The following is an 18,534-nucleotide window of genomic DNA, read 5'->3' as shown; positions in this document are numbered from 1 at the left end:
GCCACTGAGATGGCATGAGTCTGATATAAAATATTACTTCTATTCTGGAACAGAAACTCATTTTAAAAAGTAAAGGGTCATTGGCTTAAAATTCTCAAAACATCTATAAAGCTAACCCTATTGCCTGCTTGTTCACAACACATGGCTGAAGATATATTTTCATATGCTATCTCCCAGTGGGCTAGGGGCTTCCCTTGTGGCTCAGCTGGTAGAGAATCCGCCTGCATTGCAGGAGACCCACGTTCGATCCCTGGGTTGAGAAGATCCCCTGGAGAAGGGAACGGCTACCCACTCCAGTATTCTGGCCTGGAGAATGTCCAGGACTGTATGGTCCATGGGGTCGCAAAGAGTTGGACACAACTAAGAGACTTTCACTTCACCACACAGGCTCTGACACCCCACCCCCACCCATACTCTCCGTCACTTCTCTTGTTTGGATTCTTTAAAATGAACAATGAGGCTTTGAAACTGTGGTGCTGGAGAATGCTCTTGAGAGTCCCTTGGATGGCAAGGAGATCAAACCAGTCAATCCTAAAGGAAGTCAACACTGAATATTCATTGGAAGGACTGATGCTAAAGCTCCAATACTCTGGCCACCTGATGCAAAGAGTCGACTCATTGGAAAAGCCCCCGATGCTGGGAAAGATTGAGGGCAAGAAGAGAAGAGGGTGACAGAGGATGAGATGGTTGCATGGCATCATCAACTCAATGGACATGAGTCTGCAGTCCAAGGGGTCACAAAGAGTCAAACACGAATGAATGACTGAACAACAACACTACCAGGAGGTATTGTTACTACATAAAGCAGCTTAATGTGGGCCTTCCTTGGCTTAAAAATCCGAGAATGTGTTCTCCTCCATGGTCTCTGTGCATTAAAAGACACATACAAGACACTGCCTCTAAAATGAGGGCAGGAGCGAGCTGGGTCTTTTCCAGGCTGGCCATTAGTGCTCTAGTGCTCTACTCGGCCATATCTTCACCATTAGCCACTGCCTGTTTTCATTCCAATCCCAAAGAAAGGCAATCCCAAACAATGCTCAAACTACCACACACGCTAGTAAAGTAATGCTCAAAATTCTCCAGGCCAGGCTTCAGCAATACGTGAACCGTGAACTTCCAGATGTTCAAGTTGGATTTAGAAAAGGCAGAGGAACCAGAGATCAAATTGCCAACATCCGCTGGATCATCGAAAAAGCAAGAGACTTCCAGAAAAACATCTACTTCTGCTTTATTGACTATGCCAAAGCCTTTGACTGTGTGGATCACGATAAACTGTGGAAAATTCTGAAAGAGATGGGAATACCAGACCACCTGACCTGCCTCTTGAGAAACCGATATGCAGGTCAGGAAGCAACAGTTAGAACTGGACATGGAACAACAGACGGGTTCCAAATAGGAAAAGGAGTACATCAAGGCTGTATATTGCCACCCTGCTTATTTAACGTATATGCAGAGTACATCATGAGAAATGCTGGGCTGGAGGAAGCACAAGCTGGAATCAAGATTGCCAGGAGAAATATCAATAACCTCAGATATGCAGATGACACCACCCTTATGGCAGAAAGTGAAGAGGAACTAAAAAGCCTCTTGATGAAAGTGAAAGAGGAGCATGAAAAAGTTGGCTTAAAGCTCAGCATTCAGAAAACTAAGATCATGGCATCTGGTCCCATCACCTCATGGGAAATAGATGGGGAAACAGTGGAAATAGTGTCAGACTTTATTTTTTTGGACTCCAAAATCACTGCAGATGGTGATTGCAGCCCTGAAATTAAAAGACACTTACTCCTTGGAAGGAAAGTTACAACCAACCTAGACAGCATATTAAAAAGCAGAGACATTACTTTGCCAACAAAGGTTTGTCTGGTCAAGGCTATGGTTTTTCCAGTGGTCATGTATGGATGTGACGGTTGGACTGTGAAGAAAGCTGAGCACTGAAGGATTGATGCTTTTGAACTGTAGTGTTGGAGAAGACTCTTGAGAGTCCCTTGGATTGCAAGGAGATCCAGCCAGTCCATCCTGAAGGAGATCAGTCCTGGGCGTTCATTGGAGGGACTGATGCTGAAGCTGAAAGTCCAGTACTTTGGCCCCCTGATGCGAAGAGTTGACTCATTGGAAAAGAACCTGATGCTGGGAGGGATTGGGGGCAGGAAGAGAAGGGGACGACAGAGGATGAGATGGCTGGATGGCATCACTGACTCAATGGACATGAGTTTGAGTAGACTCCGGGAGTTGGTGATAGACAGGGAGGCCTGGCGTGCTGCAATTCATGGGGTCGCAAAGAGTCGGACAGGACTGAGCGACTGAACTGAACTGAACTGTGTTCCAACTCACAAACAAACCCCCAGCTTGCCCAAGGGTCTTTTCACCAGTCTACACCAGGCAAAGTACCTGAGGGTTGATTCAGCCCAGATTCCATCTGCCTCCCTCAAACAAACAGGTGGCCCTCCCAGAGGCTCTGCTCCCATTCCAACCTCAAAGGGTGGGGCCCCCAGGAAGGAATCTCTCACCTGCCTCTGGAAAGACTCTGCTTCAAAGCAGTTTCACAAGCTGTTAGAATTTTAGCATAAATACCAGGCTAATGGGGTACCTGGAATTTCAAGTCATGCAAAACCAAAAAAAAAAAAAAAAAGTCAATTAGCTCCATGGTGGCTCAGTGGTAAAGAATCTGCCTGTCACTGCAGGGGACACCAGTTCCGTTCCTGGGTGGAGAAGATCCTACATGCTGCAGGGCAACTAAGCCCGTGCACCAAACTACTGAGCCTGTGCTTTAGAGCCCAGGAGCTGCAACTACTGAAGCCCGTGTGCCTAGAGCCCATGCTCTGCAAAGAGAGAAGCCGCTGTGACAAGCAGCTGTTGCACCATAACTAGTGAGTAGTCCCCGCTCGCTACAACTAGGTAAAAGTCCCTGCCCAGCAATGAAGACCCAGCACAACCAAAAATAAATAAATAAATATTCCCTTATCCAAAAAAAAAAAGTCAACCAAATTTCCTATTTGCAACTACAACTTTGTGTTCCACTACCCTGGCAAAGGAGAAGGGGGTGACAGAGGATAAGATGGATGGATGGACAAGAACTTGGGCAAACTCTGGGAGATGGTGAGGGACAGGGAGGACTGGTGTGCTGCAGTCCATGTGGTTGCAAAGTCAGACATGACCTAGTGACTGACAACAATATCCTTGCAAAGTAAGGGGTTCACCAAGGTTTGGAGAGAGAAGAGGAGACCCCAGAATCTCTCAGAGTGTATTTTAGTGTATAAATGTATAACAGACAGCCTTTGATCTAAAAAGTCCATGTGTTCAGAGCACACAATTCATATCCAGGGAGCGTTGCGGGGTTTCCCGACATATCACGTGGAATAAGATTCTGGGGGAAATTCCAAGCGAATGCCTCAATCTGTTTGTTGCCATGGTTTCATGGAAGCAAAGGATGGTTAGTGCTTTTCAGTTCCCTTTTTCCGTCTTCCCTCTTTCCTAGGGAGGGTGGGAGATTAAGTGAAATGATAAATGTAAAATGATAATAAAAAAGGAAAGAATAATAGTAACAGCACCATTTATGGTGTATCACAGTCAGAGCCTGTTTCTGGAGGCTGACTCAGGTTCAATTACAGCCTCTGCTTATTCAGTGGTTCTTAGTTCCCTCACCGGTCTCTCTCTGCCTCGGCCTCCCTCTCTATACAAAGGTCACCATGCTTCCTTGGGTAAAGGAGAGCTGTGGGTGCTAAGGAGAACAGACAGAGCCGTTATAGACCGGTGACATCAGGAGCAGGTCCCTGCAGGTGGTTCACCTTTACAGACACAGCCCGTGGCTCAGAGGGAGAAGGAAATACCCAGGACAAGCTTGGAGCCAGCCTGGATCTCTCTGACTTCTAGATCTTCCTCCAGTCTGAGTGGATTGTTGTTTATTTAAAACTTTAACCTGCAGCTGATCACTGCACCATTAGAAGCCTCTGTTTATTTATCAATGATACAGACAACAAAGCTAATTCATACTTTTCATGGGGGTGGGGCCACCCACCAAGGTAAGCATCACTGCAGTCCCTCAGCACTGATGTCTGTTGCTTTCCCCAGTGAGCTTTCAGCATACTGTTTACGGGGATACTCACCATGCTTGCTAAGGAAATGCATGGCCTTTGCAGTGAGTGCCTGTCCCGCACAATCTGCCTAACCCCGGTTCATGTTCAGGGAGCTCAAATGCTGCCCGTGTAGACCTCATGTCTCCACAGATGCGCCAGGAGGGGCCCCTGCTCCCACCTGAGGACGAAGGGCTGCTCTCGGGCCACTTGCAATACAGAAATTAAGTCTCCATCTTCTGGGTCAAACATTCTGGAGCAAAGCTCTTCAGGACATGAGCAAAGAGAATGCAGCTGAAACTTGTTGCTCTTGTGCAAGTGTGTAATTACAGTCTGGGAGAGAGAAATGTGCTTGGGGCGTGTTGGGACTGGAAGGGAGGACACAGAGAGTCCTGCAGAGAAGTTGAAGGGCGATACCTTGCTCCACAAGTCCTGCAGACAGGGGTGCTTCCAGTTGCCACCTTGAATAGATGCCCTTCCAGAGGAACACAGGTGCCCTGTCCCAGAAGCACCCCCTTAGAGAAATGCCCCAGCCTCTGGTAGGCTTGTCTCTGGGGATAAATATTTGGTGGTGTCCTCAGCTCATGGCACACAGCTTCTAAAACCCTTGGAATCTCCGGAGTGATAAGAATGTCTTTTGGATGCTAAGGAGATGACTGGTGGCGGGGGGGGGCCTTTAGATAACAACGGGAGGCAGGCAGGAGGTTCCCACAATCAAGGTGTGATGAGAGGGGAGAAGCTTTGCCACCTGGAGCTCAGGGGAATGGACAGGGACTAGAGATGGGATCACAGACCCAAGGCCTGTGGTTTAATCAGACGTCCTCTGTGATAGAACCTCCATAAAACCCTTTAACAATGGGGTTCAGAGAGCATCTGGTCCTGGAAGGGTGGTACACGCGCAGGGCGTGGAAGTTCCCGTCCCTTCTCCCTTCCCTGCTCTGCCATTTGGCTGTCTCTGAGCTGTGTTCTTTAACACACTGGTAATAGTAAGGAAGGGCTTTCCAGGTGGCTCAGTGGTAAAGCACCCTCCTGCAATCCAGGAGACCCAGGTTCGATGCTTGTGTGCGGAAGATCCCTTGGATGGTAACCCACTCCAGTATTTTTGCCTGGGAAATCCCATGGACAGAGGAGCCTGTGGGCTGCAGTCCATGAGGTCACGAGTCAGACACGACTGAGCAAGTAAACAACAACAACAGGAAGTAAACTGCTTTCCCAAGTTCTGTGAGCTGTTCTAGCATCAGGAGGGGTTGTGGGAACCTCCAACTTTATAGCCAGTTGGTGGGTACAGGAGGCTCAGACCTCGGGTTGGCATCTGAAATAGGGGGCAGTCTGGTGGGACTGAGCCCTTTGACCTGAGGGGTCTGCACTGTAGTTAGTGCCAGCACTGAATTGCATTGTAGGACACCCAGCTGGTGTTCAGAGGACTGAAGGACTGCTTGTTGGGTGGAAGAAAAAATGCACACATTTGGTGTGAAAAGAGTCATAAGTAAACCACTGAGAGGTCCCCATTCAGCCCTGGCTGCAGGGTGTGGAATGTGTAGCTCCCACGGGTCCTGACGACTCTGATGCTCTGAGCCATGCAAGACCCCACTCTCTATGCAGGCCCGGGGCGGGGGGCTTGCTGATGAACAGACATTTGCAAAGGTGGTTACTCTGGCACATAGGGGTCTTCAGGGGCTCCAGGAGGTCAGAGCACACAGCACTTGGAGGGTGGGGGAGGCCCAGTTCTGTTTTGGGGGGTCCTGCAGGGAGACTCAAGTCCAAACCCAAGTAAGGAAGATATCCACCAAGGGAGACCAGAGCCCCATTCTCATCTGATCCAAGCCCCATTCAAGTCTTGATCCAAGACGTGGCTACACACCAGCCCCCTTGTCCAGGCAGATTCATCCTCTTCGTTACCTCAAACACCACCCACATGTCCCTTGTCAGGGCTGAGACAGGAGGATGAGAAACATGAGCCCTGATGCTCTGTGGGGAGCAGAGAAAGGGCAGGGCAGGGGGGGGGGGGGGCTCCTAGAATCTCCTGTCTGTATTCCTTGGACACGTTCTGTTTGCATCCTGAGGTTCTGCTGTGGATTTTCCCTTCTCAGGAATTGGATTCAGGATTGGTACAGGATTCAATCTAAGTTTGGAGACCCCAGGGGTAGTTCAGACCCTGAAAGGAAGAAGGCACTGTCATCAGCTCCTGGGATAATGTCTGTCCTTCATTTAACTTGTGGATATTTGGGAACCTCCCATGACACGTTACAAGAGAAATTGACTAGCCAGGTTCGATTGCTTTGCGAGTGGGGACCCTGAAATGGGCTGTGACCAGGCAAGATGCACGTCCAAGAGAGGAAGAGGTTGTGTACAGGATCCAAGCACTTGGGGGTATCCTGCTCCCCACTTCCCAGGGGCCAGGTGGATCCCCACAGGGCCCCTGAGCTGGTTCCCTGGGACCACGACACTCAACCCACTTTCCTGCATTGCTCAGGGGGCTGGGTGCCTGCCCAAGAGGAGGGCCCTGATGCCAGCACAAAGGTACTGGCAGGCGCTCAGGTCCTCTCTGGCCAAGAAAACATAGGAGTCAAGAACTATGAAGAAACTTGTCAAAGAAAACAAGATTGTGTGCACTTCCCAGAAGTTTACTGGGTGAAAAGCTTTCTAGAACACAGTGTGGACTGCTGCCCGTGGTCCTACCTGCAGGGAGCAGAGGAAGGAGGGTTGAGAGCAAGGAGAAAGAGGGCAGACTTAAAAAACTTTATGCAGGGCTTCCCTGGTGGTCCCATGGTTAAGAATCCACCTTGCAACGCAAGGGACACCTGTTTGATCCCTGGTCTGGGAAGATCCCACACGCTGGGGAGCAACTAAGCCCATGTACCACGACTGCTGAGGCCACGAGCTGCAACCACTGAAGCCTGCGTACCTGGAGCCCGTGATCTGCAACAGGAGAAGCCACCGCAATGAGAAGCCCGCACACCGCAACCAAGAGCAGCCTCCCACTTGCCCCTGTTAGAGGAAGCCCGAGGGCAGCAGCAAAGACCCAGCATGACCACAATAAAAATTAATTAAGTGTTTAAAAAAGAGTTAATGATAGGCTTAAAAAAAAAAAAGCCTGTGCACTTCTACACGTTGTTTTCAACTTTTTGATGGGTGTGCAATATTTCTGCCATGGTATTAAAACAAACACAGTTTAACCATCCACTTTCCAAAGGCAGCGTTTCTGGCACCATCTACATATCAGGACCTTTAAAAATGGTCTGTGGCCATTTCTAATCCCTGCTCCCTCCCCAGCATCTCCAGGCCAGTCTCTGAGCTCTGTTCTCTTAATACTGACAGTGTCAGAAATCACCTAACAGAAACTGTCCACCACAAAGGGACTGGAGGCTTATTTGTCAATAATAGGGTACTCAATCAATGCACAGGGGCACATCCCAAGCGGGGGACTCAGGCAGGTCAGGCCTACAGCAAGCTGCTCCCAGACCCCTAGCTTCTGACACCCGGGCACTGCACCATCTCCTCACAGGGCCCCTTCCAGCTCTCACGGGCTGCGCTGGTGCCAGCATCCTGCCTTGTTGCCAACCAGTTTTCTCCCAACATCTCCCAGGGATTTCCCATGCTTCCTGCAGGGGTTATGGAGCTCTGAGACTCCAGGATCCACCAGGGCATGGGGACAGAGAGCCCTTCTGCACCGCCAGGGCAAAGGACACTGGGTCAGTGCCTGGGTGACCGATTCTGGAATCCATGGTGGAGCCAATTGTGTGTACCTACAACCCAGGACCCCCACACCTGCCGCAGAGATACTCCCAGGCTTGAGTCTGAGGACTCAGGAGACAGTTCAGGGCAGCTTTGTTGCACTTGTGAAAAGCAGAAAATCATCTCATTGTTCATCTGCGGAAGGTGGGCAAAGCTGCCTTTGTCCACTGAGTCGTGAACTGCAGTTCCAGCTAATGAACTGTTGCTGCTAAGTCACATCAGCTGTGTCTGACTCTGTGCGACCCCATAGACGGCAGCCCACCAGGCTCCCACGTCCCTGGGATTCTCCAGGCAAGAACACTGGAGTGGGTTGCCATATCCTTCTCCAATGTATGAAAGTGAAAAGTGAAAGTGAAGTCGCTCAGTCGTGTCTGACTTAGCGACCCCTTGGACTGCAGCCTACCAGACTCCTCCATCCAGGGGATTTTCCAGGCAAGAGTACTGGAGTGGGGTGCCATTGCCTTCTCCAGCTAATGAACTAGAGACCCCAAAATCAACCTGGGTGAACATTCAAACTGCCATGTTCTTATAAAGAGAAAGCTCATTGTGAAAATGTACATACAAAACAATAAACACTTGAAATGCACAAATGATGTTCTAGCTGACCCGGGGTGGGGGTGGGTGGGGATACACAAGGACCGGATTCCAGGGGCTGGGTGGGAGCTCCTTCTGGGCCCAGGGGCCACCCAGGTATCTCCTCCTCACAGTCTGCTAAATGGTATGCATTTAACTTGACAATAAAATATCAAGATCCAAGGGGAAGCTGATACTTAAGAGTCTCTCAGCACTTCACAGAGACTTTTTATTAAAAAAAATTATTCCCATTTTTTATGGTAGTTGACCAATGTAACAAGTAATTTCAGCCTGTAAACTGTTAGCAACTATAATATAAACTCTCTGTAATAGCTAAATGGCTAAAATCTCTATATCATGTTACAGAATTATTCACGTATTGCTTATAACTGCACCTATATAAATCTAGAGCTTCCCTGGTGGCCCAGTGGTAAGGAACCCGCTTGCCAGTACAGGAGACATGGGTTCCATCCCTAGGTCGGGAAGATCCCCTGGAGAAGGAAATGGCAACCCACTCCAGTATTCTTGCCTGGGAAATCCCTTGGACAGAGGAGCCTGGCGGGCTGCAGTCCTTGGGGTGACAGAGTCGGAAATGACTTAGTGACTAAACAACATTTTATAAATTATAAAATGTATGTTTATAATTTAATAAAATGTATATGTATATAAATTTATGTGTAATCTGATCATTTAAGCTATACAATCAAATGGCTTTTAAATATATTAAATATATGTTAAACATATTTCACATTGTTGTACGAACATCACCAGCACCACCTTTAGAACATTTCATCACCCCCTAAAATCCCATCCCTATTAGCAGTCACTGTTCACAGCCCACTCCCAGGCCCTGGACACCGCTTGTCTACTTTCTGTCTCTATTGATTTATGTATTCTGAATATTTCATGTAAATGGAATCTTGTAATATGTGTCAGGTCTGGCTTCTATTGCTTAGTGGAATGTCTACAAGGCTCATCCACGTGGGAGCACGTGTCAGAATCGCATTCCTTCATGAGGCCAAATAATACTCCATCATGTGGGAATGCCATATTTTATTTATCCATTCATCAATGATGGGCCAAATTTTATTTATTTTTTTGGTGTAAGAGGTCTGGCATTTTCAATAATTCTAAGAATAAATTCCCCCACCCCAGTTTAAAAAAAAAAAAAATTGAAGTATAGTCGATTACAATGTTGTGTCAATCTCTGGTGTACACCAAAGTGACCCAGTTATACACCCCAGTTTTAAATTGGCTTCCTGGGTGAGGAGAGGCCTCCAGCAGGTGACGGCGCCTGGCTCACCTTCTCCTGGGCCGACCGGGCCACGCTGGAGACTTGCTGCACGGTCAGCTCCAGGGGTGGCTGCAGCAGGTCCTCCTGGAAGCAGAGGAGCAGCGGGCCCTGGAACAGAAGAACGGAGTGAGGGGACGGTGCACTGGGAGGGTGGGGGGCGGCGGGGGGAGCTACTTTCTAAAGGAGATGACATACTTGCTACAAAGCTCTGCAGATCTAAGAAGATGTGATATCATTTCATTTAGTTCAATGTGTGCTTCTGAAGAGCAGCAATGGACAGACATCAGTAAGAAGCTCGGGGACAAAATAAAAACTGTGGCAATGAAGGCGGCAGAGGGGGTTCTGAGAGCTCAGGTTCACACTGAGAGCGGAGAAGCCCAGGCTCCCGGGAGGGTGGGTGCGCGGCCGGCCTGCAGGTGGGGCACGGCAGGTGCACGGGCTGTGTCCTCCCCTTTCTCTAGGAAAGCTGGTTTCAGAGAATCACCTCTCCCCACCCCACGTGGGTGCTGGCACTCTCCTTAGGTTACCCTCTTCCCATCTCCCACTGCCCAAGTGGCAGGTGGGCAGGAACCCGTGTGGAGCAGACAGGTGCTTCTCCTGGGAATTTAGGATTCCTTGCCTGGAAATGAGCCAGCCAGCAGTACTGCTCAAGGATCAGGTTCCCGAGTCCCTGCTTTGAGGACCCCCAGAGCTGCCAGGCTCCTGCCCACTGTGGTCTCCTGGTTTAACTCCACCTTCAGCTCTCCACATCCTCTCATACCCTCCCAGAAATGTCCTCCATGGGTTTGTCACCCTGTCAGGTGACAAGTTCTTGCAACTAAAATCTTGCATTCAAATTCTGCATTAAATTTTGGTTCTTGCAATTAAAATCTTCAATGCAGGACATGCAAATCAATTAATATGACCACAAGGCAACAAGACTGATGCTTTATGAAAGAATAAATCAGGACTTGGATTACCAACCAGGTCTCGGTTTTTTAAAAAATAAGTTCTCTTATGAGGCTGAACACGTACGCCAACAATACGACCCTGGAACGAAACTCTCCTTCAACTCTCTTCCTGACATGCTCCAGAAAAGCCCATCATCATCAAGTGAGTTCTGATCATGTATTTTAAAAAAAGACTCAGCCCCACAGCTCCCCACCACATCTCATCTATTTCCAAGACTCCCGGCTGTGATGAGCTGGTTCCAACTGCAAGGCAAGATCAAGGGTGGGGGGATAGAAATGGTACAAATGGCAGCAAAGCTCTCCTGGCAAGTGCAGTGGGGATGAGCAAGAATGAAGTCAGCCCAGGGCTGTTTCTTAAGAATCCCCAGTGCTGCAGCATACACCTACAGGCACAGAACATTGTCACTGATGTTCTTCTAACTTCATCTTGTCTTAGCGACATTAATCTCACCTCTACAAACCATCAGGGGAGAATTAAATCTATTTTTCGAGAGTGATGAAGTCATGGCTTGGGGGCTGCTCTGCGGATGTTCTCCATGACCAGAGCTTGTTTTGGTGTGACCTGCTGGCCAGTGGCTTGGGGATGACATCACCCTGTGTGCCAGGCCACCTGGCTGAAAGAGCAGCCCCAGCACAGAGCACAGTGCTGGGCGGGAGACCGAGCCCTCGCAGGGGTCATTACAGCTGCTGGACCACCACCAACTCTTTGTGACCCCATGGACTACAGCCCACCAGACTCCTCTGTCCATGGGATTCTCCAGGCAAGAATACTGGAGTGGGTTGCATTTCCTCCTCCAGGGGATCTTCCCCAGTTAGAGCTAGAACCCATGCCTCTTGTGTCTCCTGCATTGCAGGCGGATTCTTTATCACTGCAGCACCTGGGAAGCCCCACAGCTGGTGGGACTGCACGTGAAACAATGTACCTTCTACACCAGCCTGAAGAGACCACATAGACTTAAGCAGCCTGGATGTCATCTCCTGCCCCCGCCCATTAGGAGGTGCTATCTACACCCTCTTACCCATGGCACCTTCTGAATGAAAACCCTGTAGATATTCTGCCAGGAAAGTTAATGTCAAGAGGCAGGCTCACAAAGAAAATATACGATTCAGTTAAAATAAGGACCCAAAAGTCCCTCTTCCCTTTCTGATTGATCCTGGAGTTTCAGAGAGCCCAGCCTGGGTGCAGCAAAGTCCCTCCATCTCTGCACTCTGTCCATGGGCAGGCAGCCTCATTCCAGACTCAACCCCACTCAGACCAAAGAAAGACTTTACATCTACGAGGAAAAGCAACAGGCAGGAATTGCCAGGAGAGCAACTGAGAAAGAAACACAAGATACAAGCTCTCCTGGACATTAATTCACACTACAGAACCTCTGTGGGCTTCCCAGGTAGCACAGCGATAAAGAATCTGCCTGCAGTGCAGGAGATGGGAGAGATGTGGGTTTGATCCCTGGGTTGGGAAGATCCCCTGGAGTAGGAGATGGAAACCCACTCTAGTATTCTTTCCTGGATAATCCCATAGACAGAGGAGCCTGGTGGGTTACAGTCCACAGGGTCACAAAGAGTCAGAAACAACTGAAGTGACTTAGCATGCATGCATGTACAGAACCTCAGTGATTCCAAGTGTGTGGTACCAGCACATGAACACAGAGATGACCAGTGGGGCTAACACAGGGCATCCAGAATAGACCCCAACATGTATGGAGAAGGTCAGTGACAAGAGTGACATCCGAAATCACTGGCTAAAGACGGAGTTTTGAAAAATCTGGATGTGGGAGGAGCCCCAGATAGGACACAAATGTAACTACGCAAGTAAAGAACACAACTGCCAGAAGGGGCAGGAAACAGACTGAACCTGAGAAACTGTGGAAAACAGGATCCTGGCTGCACATAAACACGAGAATCTAGCCAGGAAATGTGTTTCTCATGGGGGTATAGGTCAGTAATTCAGAAAGTACGTTATATGTCCGCTGGAGTTGACCAAATAAGTATGTTACAGACAGTGAGTCCTAGATGCCTCGCTCTTGGAGGAGGAAGTTAGAGATAAGGAAAGGGGAAGATGAAAATGAACTCTGTGCCATTGACCTGGAAACTGGGGTATCAGTATTTGTTGTTCAGTGGCTCAGTCATGTCTGACTTCTTGTGACCCCATGGACTGCAGCACGCCAGGCTTCCCTGTCCTTCATCATCTCCCAGAGTTTGCTCACACTCATGTCCATTAAGTCGGTGAGGCCATCCAACCATCTCATCCTCTGTTGCCCCCTTCTCCTCCCGCCTTCAATCCTTCCCAGGATCAAGGTCTTTTCTAATGAGCTGGATCAAGGTTTTCCCAGGATCAAGGTCTTTTCCAATGAGCTGGCTCTTCACATCAGGTGGCCAAAGTATTAGAGCTTCAGCATCAGTTCTTCCAAAGAATATTCAGGGTTGATTTCCTTTAGGATTGACTGGTTTGATCCCCTTGCCATCCAAGGAACTTTCAACTGCCTTTCCCAGCACCACAATTTGAAAGCATTAATTCTTTGGTGCTCAGTCTTCTTTATGGTCCAACTCTCACATACATACATGACTACTGGAAAACCCATAGCTTTGATTATATGGCCCTTTGTCAGCAAGGTGATATCTCTGCTTTTTAACACATTGTCTAGATCTGTCATAGCTTTCCTTCCAAGGAGCAAGTGTCTTTTAATTTCATGGCTGCAGTCATCATCTGCAGTGATTTTGGAGCCCAAGAAAATAAAAATCTGTCACTGTTTCCATTTTCCCCCCATCTATTTGCCATGAAGTGGTGGGACAAGATGCCATGATCTTAGTTTTTTGAATGTTGGGTTTTAAGCCAGGATACTTGGAGTGGTTTGCCACTCCTTTCTCCAGCAGTATGAAAAGGGGTATCAGCATAGGCGTGGTTTTGAAGATAAAGGCAGAGAGACATGTTACATGAATATGCTGCCATCCACACATACCTTTCCTGGGTCTGTTCACTAAGAGGGTCTAGAAGCAATGCGACCCCAGCAGTAATAAGCACCCTTGATGCCCAAATCTTGTATTCTAAATAATTCTTTAGTAAAAGGAATCAGAGCTGCTTGGAGAAGTGGTTGAATCCAGGGCCAGAAAAGAAGAAAATACAAGATGAGTCTAGAGCAAACATCTTTCAGATCCATCAAGGAAGTGCTAATGTATATATATATTGATGGAAGAACACAAAAGAGCTTCTAATGGCCAAAACAAGAACAGTTTAAACAACAAAACAAATAGTGATGGCACTGGATGATAGGGGTTCCCCAAGTGGCACAGTGGTAAAGGGTCTGCCTGCCAATGCAGGAGAGGCAACAGACACAAGAGACAAAGTTTCGATCCCTGGGTTGGGAAGATTCCCTGGAGTAGGAATCGGCATTCCACACCAGTATTCTTGCCTGGAAAGTTCTATGGACAGAGGAACCTGGCAGGCTACAGTTCCTGGGGTTGCAAAGAGTTGGACATGACTGAACACATGTACACTGGACTGTAACCCACAGAATAAAATAAATATCCATGAATATATACTGATGTAAATACTCAATAAAATGTATAGATGGAAGAGAAGTGGCAGCTCTCTCTTGCAACAGAATTCCAATGAATAAATGCAGAAGGAAAGAGAGAAAAAGAAAAAATCATCATTAGGCAAACTCCACAGAGGTGTTGCAGACTAGATACATGGATGCCAAAATCAGCGTGCAAAAGTTTAAGGAGTAACAGGATTTGTGCAGTCTCAAAGTATCTCCCCAAGATATTTGTTAACTATAGGGAAAAAGGAAAAGGGAGACATAAGATGTAAGAAGAGAAATGGGTGGAAATCACCTTAACACAGGGATCAAGGCCAAGTCCCCACTGGTAAGCCATGCTGACATCATAAACCCACGAAACAGTACACTCAAAGGGACACATCCCTTCTGTGGCTTGTGGGACTGCAGTCCAATTGTGCAAAACACCGAACTGAGGGATATTTGGCAAAACAGCAATCAATACTCTTCAGAGTTGTCAAGGTCATGAAAAAACAAGGGAAGACGGGGAAACTCTTACAGGCTGCTGGAGACAAACACAAAGCAACAACCCAGCGCCATGTGGGACCTGAACGGGACCCTGGAAGAAGAAAAGGACACCGGTGGAAAACAGGTGAAATCAAGTAGGGTCTTCTGTTTACTTAAAAAGTTTTGTTAATTTCTTATATTGTTACAATGCGAATATCATTGTACCGTGACATATAGTAACACTGTGCCAATGTTAATTTGCTATACTAGAATAACATTAATATCATTGTACTGTGAACTGGCGCTGTGGTAAAGAATCCACCTATCAATGCAGCAGACACAGGTTTGATCCCTGATCCGGGAAGACCCCACAGGCCTCGAAGCAACTAAGCCCGTGTGCTACAGCCTGTGCTCCGGAGCCCGGGAACCTCAACTACTGACCCTACCTACTGCAACTACTGAAGCCCGTGTGCCCAAAGCCCATGCACTGCAACGAGGGGGTAGCCCCAGCTCTCTGCAACTAGAGAAAAGTCCAGCCCAGCACAGCCAAAAATAAAAATAAACTAAAAAATTTTAAATTATAGTAACATCATACCAATGTTAATTTTTTATTCCATTACAATGTTAATATCATTATACTATGAATTATAGTAATATTGTACCAGCGTTAAGTTCTTATACTGTTGCAATTTTAATGATGTACTATGAGCTATACTGATACTGTACCAACGTTAATTTCTTATACTGTTACAATGTTAATATCATTGTACTGTGAATTACAGTAACATTGTACCATTGCCTGGAGAATCCCAGGGACGGGGGAACCTGGTGGGCTGCCGTCTACGGGGTCGCACAGAGTTGGACACGACTGAAGTGACTTAGCAGCAGCAGCAGCAGCAGTACCAATGTAATTTCTTGTTTCTGATTATTGTGCCCTGTATGGTTATGTAGGCTGGATAAGGAAAGGATAGAGACTCTGAATTGTTTTTACAACTTTTCTCTAAATCTAAAAGCAGTACAAAAATTTTCAAGTTTTTTTTAAGGGGATGTTACAAGAAAGCAGCCCATCTTATTGACTCTATTGGCTAAAGGCTTCACACAGATCTCATCTCATCTGGACTGGATGCTGTTTCCCAGACTGAACCCAAAGTTATCCTCTTCCAGAGATGAAGCACAAGAGAGGTCAGGGCTTGCCCAAGGTCACAGAGCCCCAGAGCTGCCTTCCAACCTGAGCAGAGAACACACAGCTCTTCCAAGGAGCTCAAGAGGTCCCCTCCCTCCTCAACAACCCAGGGGGGCTGGCGGGAGTGGAAGTTAGCTTTGGCTGCATTTTAGTTGACATTAACACTACACCCACTCTTCCTTCCCCTGAATTCCCGTCTTGCTGAGAGAATGGGTGAACGCAAAGAACAACCTGAACTGGCATCTCTTCCTCGTTTCTACTGACAATCTGCAGAGTCATCAGTGAGCCTCCTTTAGGTTGATGCTTTAGAAGTGAAAAAACAAAGCACATTAAACCGCTTGTTTGGCCCAGGCTTGGCCAGCTCCCAAGCAGGGGAGGCCTGAGTCCAGACGGGCTGATGTACATCACCGCAGTTTCTCCCCTTCGGTGACAAGTTTCTAACAGGGGCTGTTATTCATGCCCTGAGATGGCTGAGCACTCGGCGCCGGGTGGGCTGTGCCTGGATGGACAGAGCTCTGGCCTCCCTCACAATCCTGGGTGCTGATGAGGGCACCAGTGAACACACAGTGCTACTGGGGTGGGAGCAGGGCAGCCTTCACCAAAAAATGGGGAGGAGGGATTTTTGTTCTGAGACCTGAAATATTGCTGTTGTTTTTTTTTCAGTCGCTCATTCACGTCCGACTCTTTGCAACCCCATGGACTACAGCATGCCAGGCTCCCCTGTCCTTCAACATCTCCCAGAGTCTGCTCAAATCCAAGTCCACGGAGTCGGCAATGCTATCTAACCATCTCATCCTCTGCCACCCCTTGTCCTATTGTTTTCAGTCTTCCCCAGTATCAGGGTCTTTTCCAGTGAGTCGGTTCTTCGCATCAGGTGGCCAAAGTATTCGAGCTTCAGCTTCAGCATCAGTCCTTTCAACGAATATTCAGGGTTGATTTCCTTTAGGATTGACTGGTCTGATCTCCTTACAGTCCAAGGGACTCTCAAGAGTCTTCTCCAGCACCACAGTTTGAAAGCATCAGGACAAAGGTTGAATAAGTGCTGGGGACAGAAGGAATGCTCTGTGGGAAGACCCCACACAGGAAAGAACCTTGAATGTTTGAGCAACAGAAATGAGAGTAATTTGAGGGTCAGGTGGAGAGTGACTTGACTCAAGGTCACCGTCCCATTCTTACCAGCTGACCTCTTACACTGTGGCCACCATCGTGCTCAGGGACCTTGAATTTCTGTGAGCAGCACTTGAAGGAAGCTCATTAGAGAACAAGAAACCTCCAAATCCTGTCACTTTATTTACTCCTCAAATTGCTGCAGCTCATACACAAGTCAGAGCTATTAATACCATGGTTTAAGTTCACACGGCATCTTTTTTTTTTTTTTATGAAGACCACAAATTGTCCTACAGTCTTGGTCATCTACATTTAGAACATTCCTCTGAAAAGAATCCTGGGGCAAAGGACTACAGAAACAAACAGCTCCATGACCCTCCCTGCCAGGGCCTGGGCCTACTCGAGCAGCCCATTCCCAGACAGGTCCAGAGCATGGGGCTCGCTCTCAGACCGCCACTCCCCGCATGTAGTCCCAACAGCATCAGCCTTGGGAGGGAGGCTCTGTCCAGCCCGTGGGTAGGGGCCTCGGGACCGTGGGCTCTGGCTTTCAGAGCTGGTGACCTGCTGTGGAAACAGCAGCCCCAGAGTCAACGGCGGGTGTCAAGGGTGTGGACTGCTGCTGGGGTGATGTCACCCCAAACCACTTTGTAAATATTCACGCAAATGCAAAGGGAAAACCTCCAGTGTTGCCCTCAGATAACAGGGCATTGGTTCCTAGGTTAGTGACTGAACCGATCCTGGGATCTTCCTGTTCTCATGGGCCGAGCTGCGATGAGAGCAGCTGATGTCAGGTGTCTGCAATGCCAGCGTGGAGAGGTGTTGTTGGATGGGGGGACTTGGATTGACTGAATGCTGGTTGGCTTATGGACAGCGTGTGTGTCCAGCAGCTTCTCTCTAGTGAAGAGCTAGCTTCGGGAACTTGTGAAACATACAGTAGGCTCCCTGTACCCCCGCTGATTCCCTGAGTCTGAAGTGGGGGAGGTGGCAGGCATGTGTATTCTTTCAAAGGTCTCTAGGCAATTTGCCAGTGTTCCCCAAATACCAGGCATGTGCTGCCAGAGCAGCCGTGCTCTCCTCATCTGTCTCTCCAACTCAGCATCCTGTCTAATCATAAGGAGTGAGGGTCAAAACCCTGCAGGACCCCCTGATACAAGGAACCTGCCCGGCCTCAGTCATTGGTCATCCAGGGTCAAAGAAGACTCCACAAGTTACTAACCATCTTTAGCTCCCTGGAGACAGGAGCCCCATTGTTAGGGATGATGTGTTAAACAATCGTACCCTTTGATCCTTTCTTGCTGGAGCTCAACTGAAGGAAATATTTGAGTCTCAAAGTCAAATTTGCTGCCCATGTGGGACCATGGACCCCTGCAGATGTAGATGAACCATGAAGACCCCTGGCCCTGGGTCTAGCTCAACACTGGCAAGTCTCTCCAGTTCATAGTCCTCTGTCTCCCCTTTTGGAGAAGGAAGAGGTGCTGCCAAAGGGTTTAGGGTTCCTTGCAGTCCTAAGATACGAGCTGGGGTAAGATAGGATGAGAGGAGCTGCTCCACTCAGGAGAGAACTCCATCTCGCACAGAAGATGCTAGAGATGACTGAGCTTCTGCCAGTCCCCCAGTG

General features: G+C 48.3%; 1 protein-coding gene across 2 annotated transcripts in view; it reads right to left on the bottom strand.

The window, feature by feature from the left end:
• Positions 1 to 18,534, bottom strand: part of C2CD2 (C2 calcium dependent domain containing 2) — a 64,517-nt gene that overhangs the window by 43,101 nt on the left and 2,882 nt on the right. For both annotated transcript variants that reach the window (XM_061167536.1, XM_061167537.1), the window contains exon 2: positions 9,682 to 9,780. In XM_061167536.1, the coding sequence (XP_061023519.1) occupies positions 9,682 to 9,780 (99 nt within the window). The remainder of the gene's footprint in view (positions 1 to 9,681; positions 9,781 to 18,534) is intronic.

The sequence above is a fragment of the Dama dama genome, chromosome 19 (assembly GCF_033118175.1).
Source record: "Dama dama isolate Ldn47 chromosome 19, ASM3311817v1, whole genome shotgun sequence".
Classification (NCBI taxonomy): domain Eukaryota; kingdom Metazoa; phylum Chordata; class Mammalia; order Artiodactyla; family Cervidae; genus Dama; species Dama dama.
The sequence above is the reverse complement of the archived record's forward strand: the minus strand, read 5'-3'. Positions and strand labels throughout refer to the sequence as shown.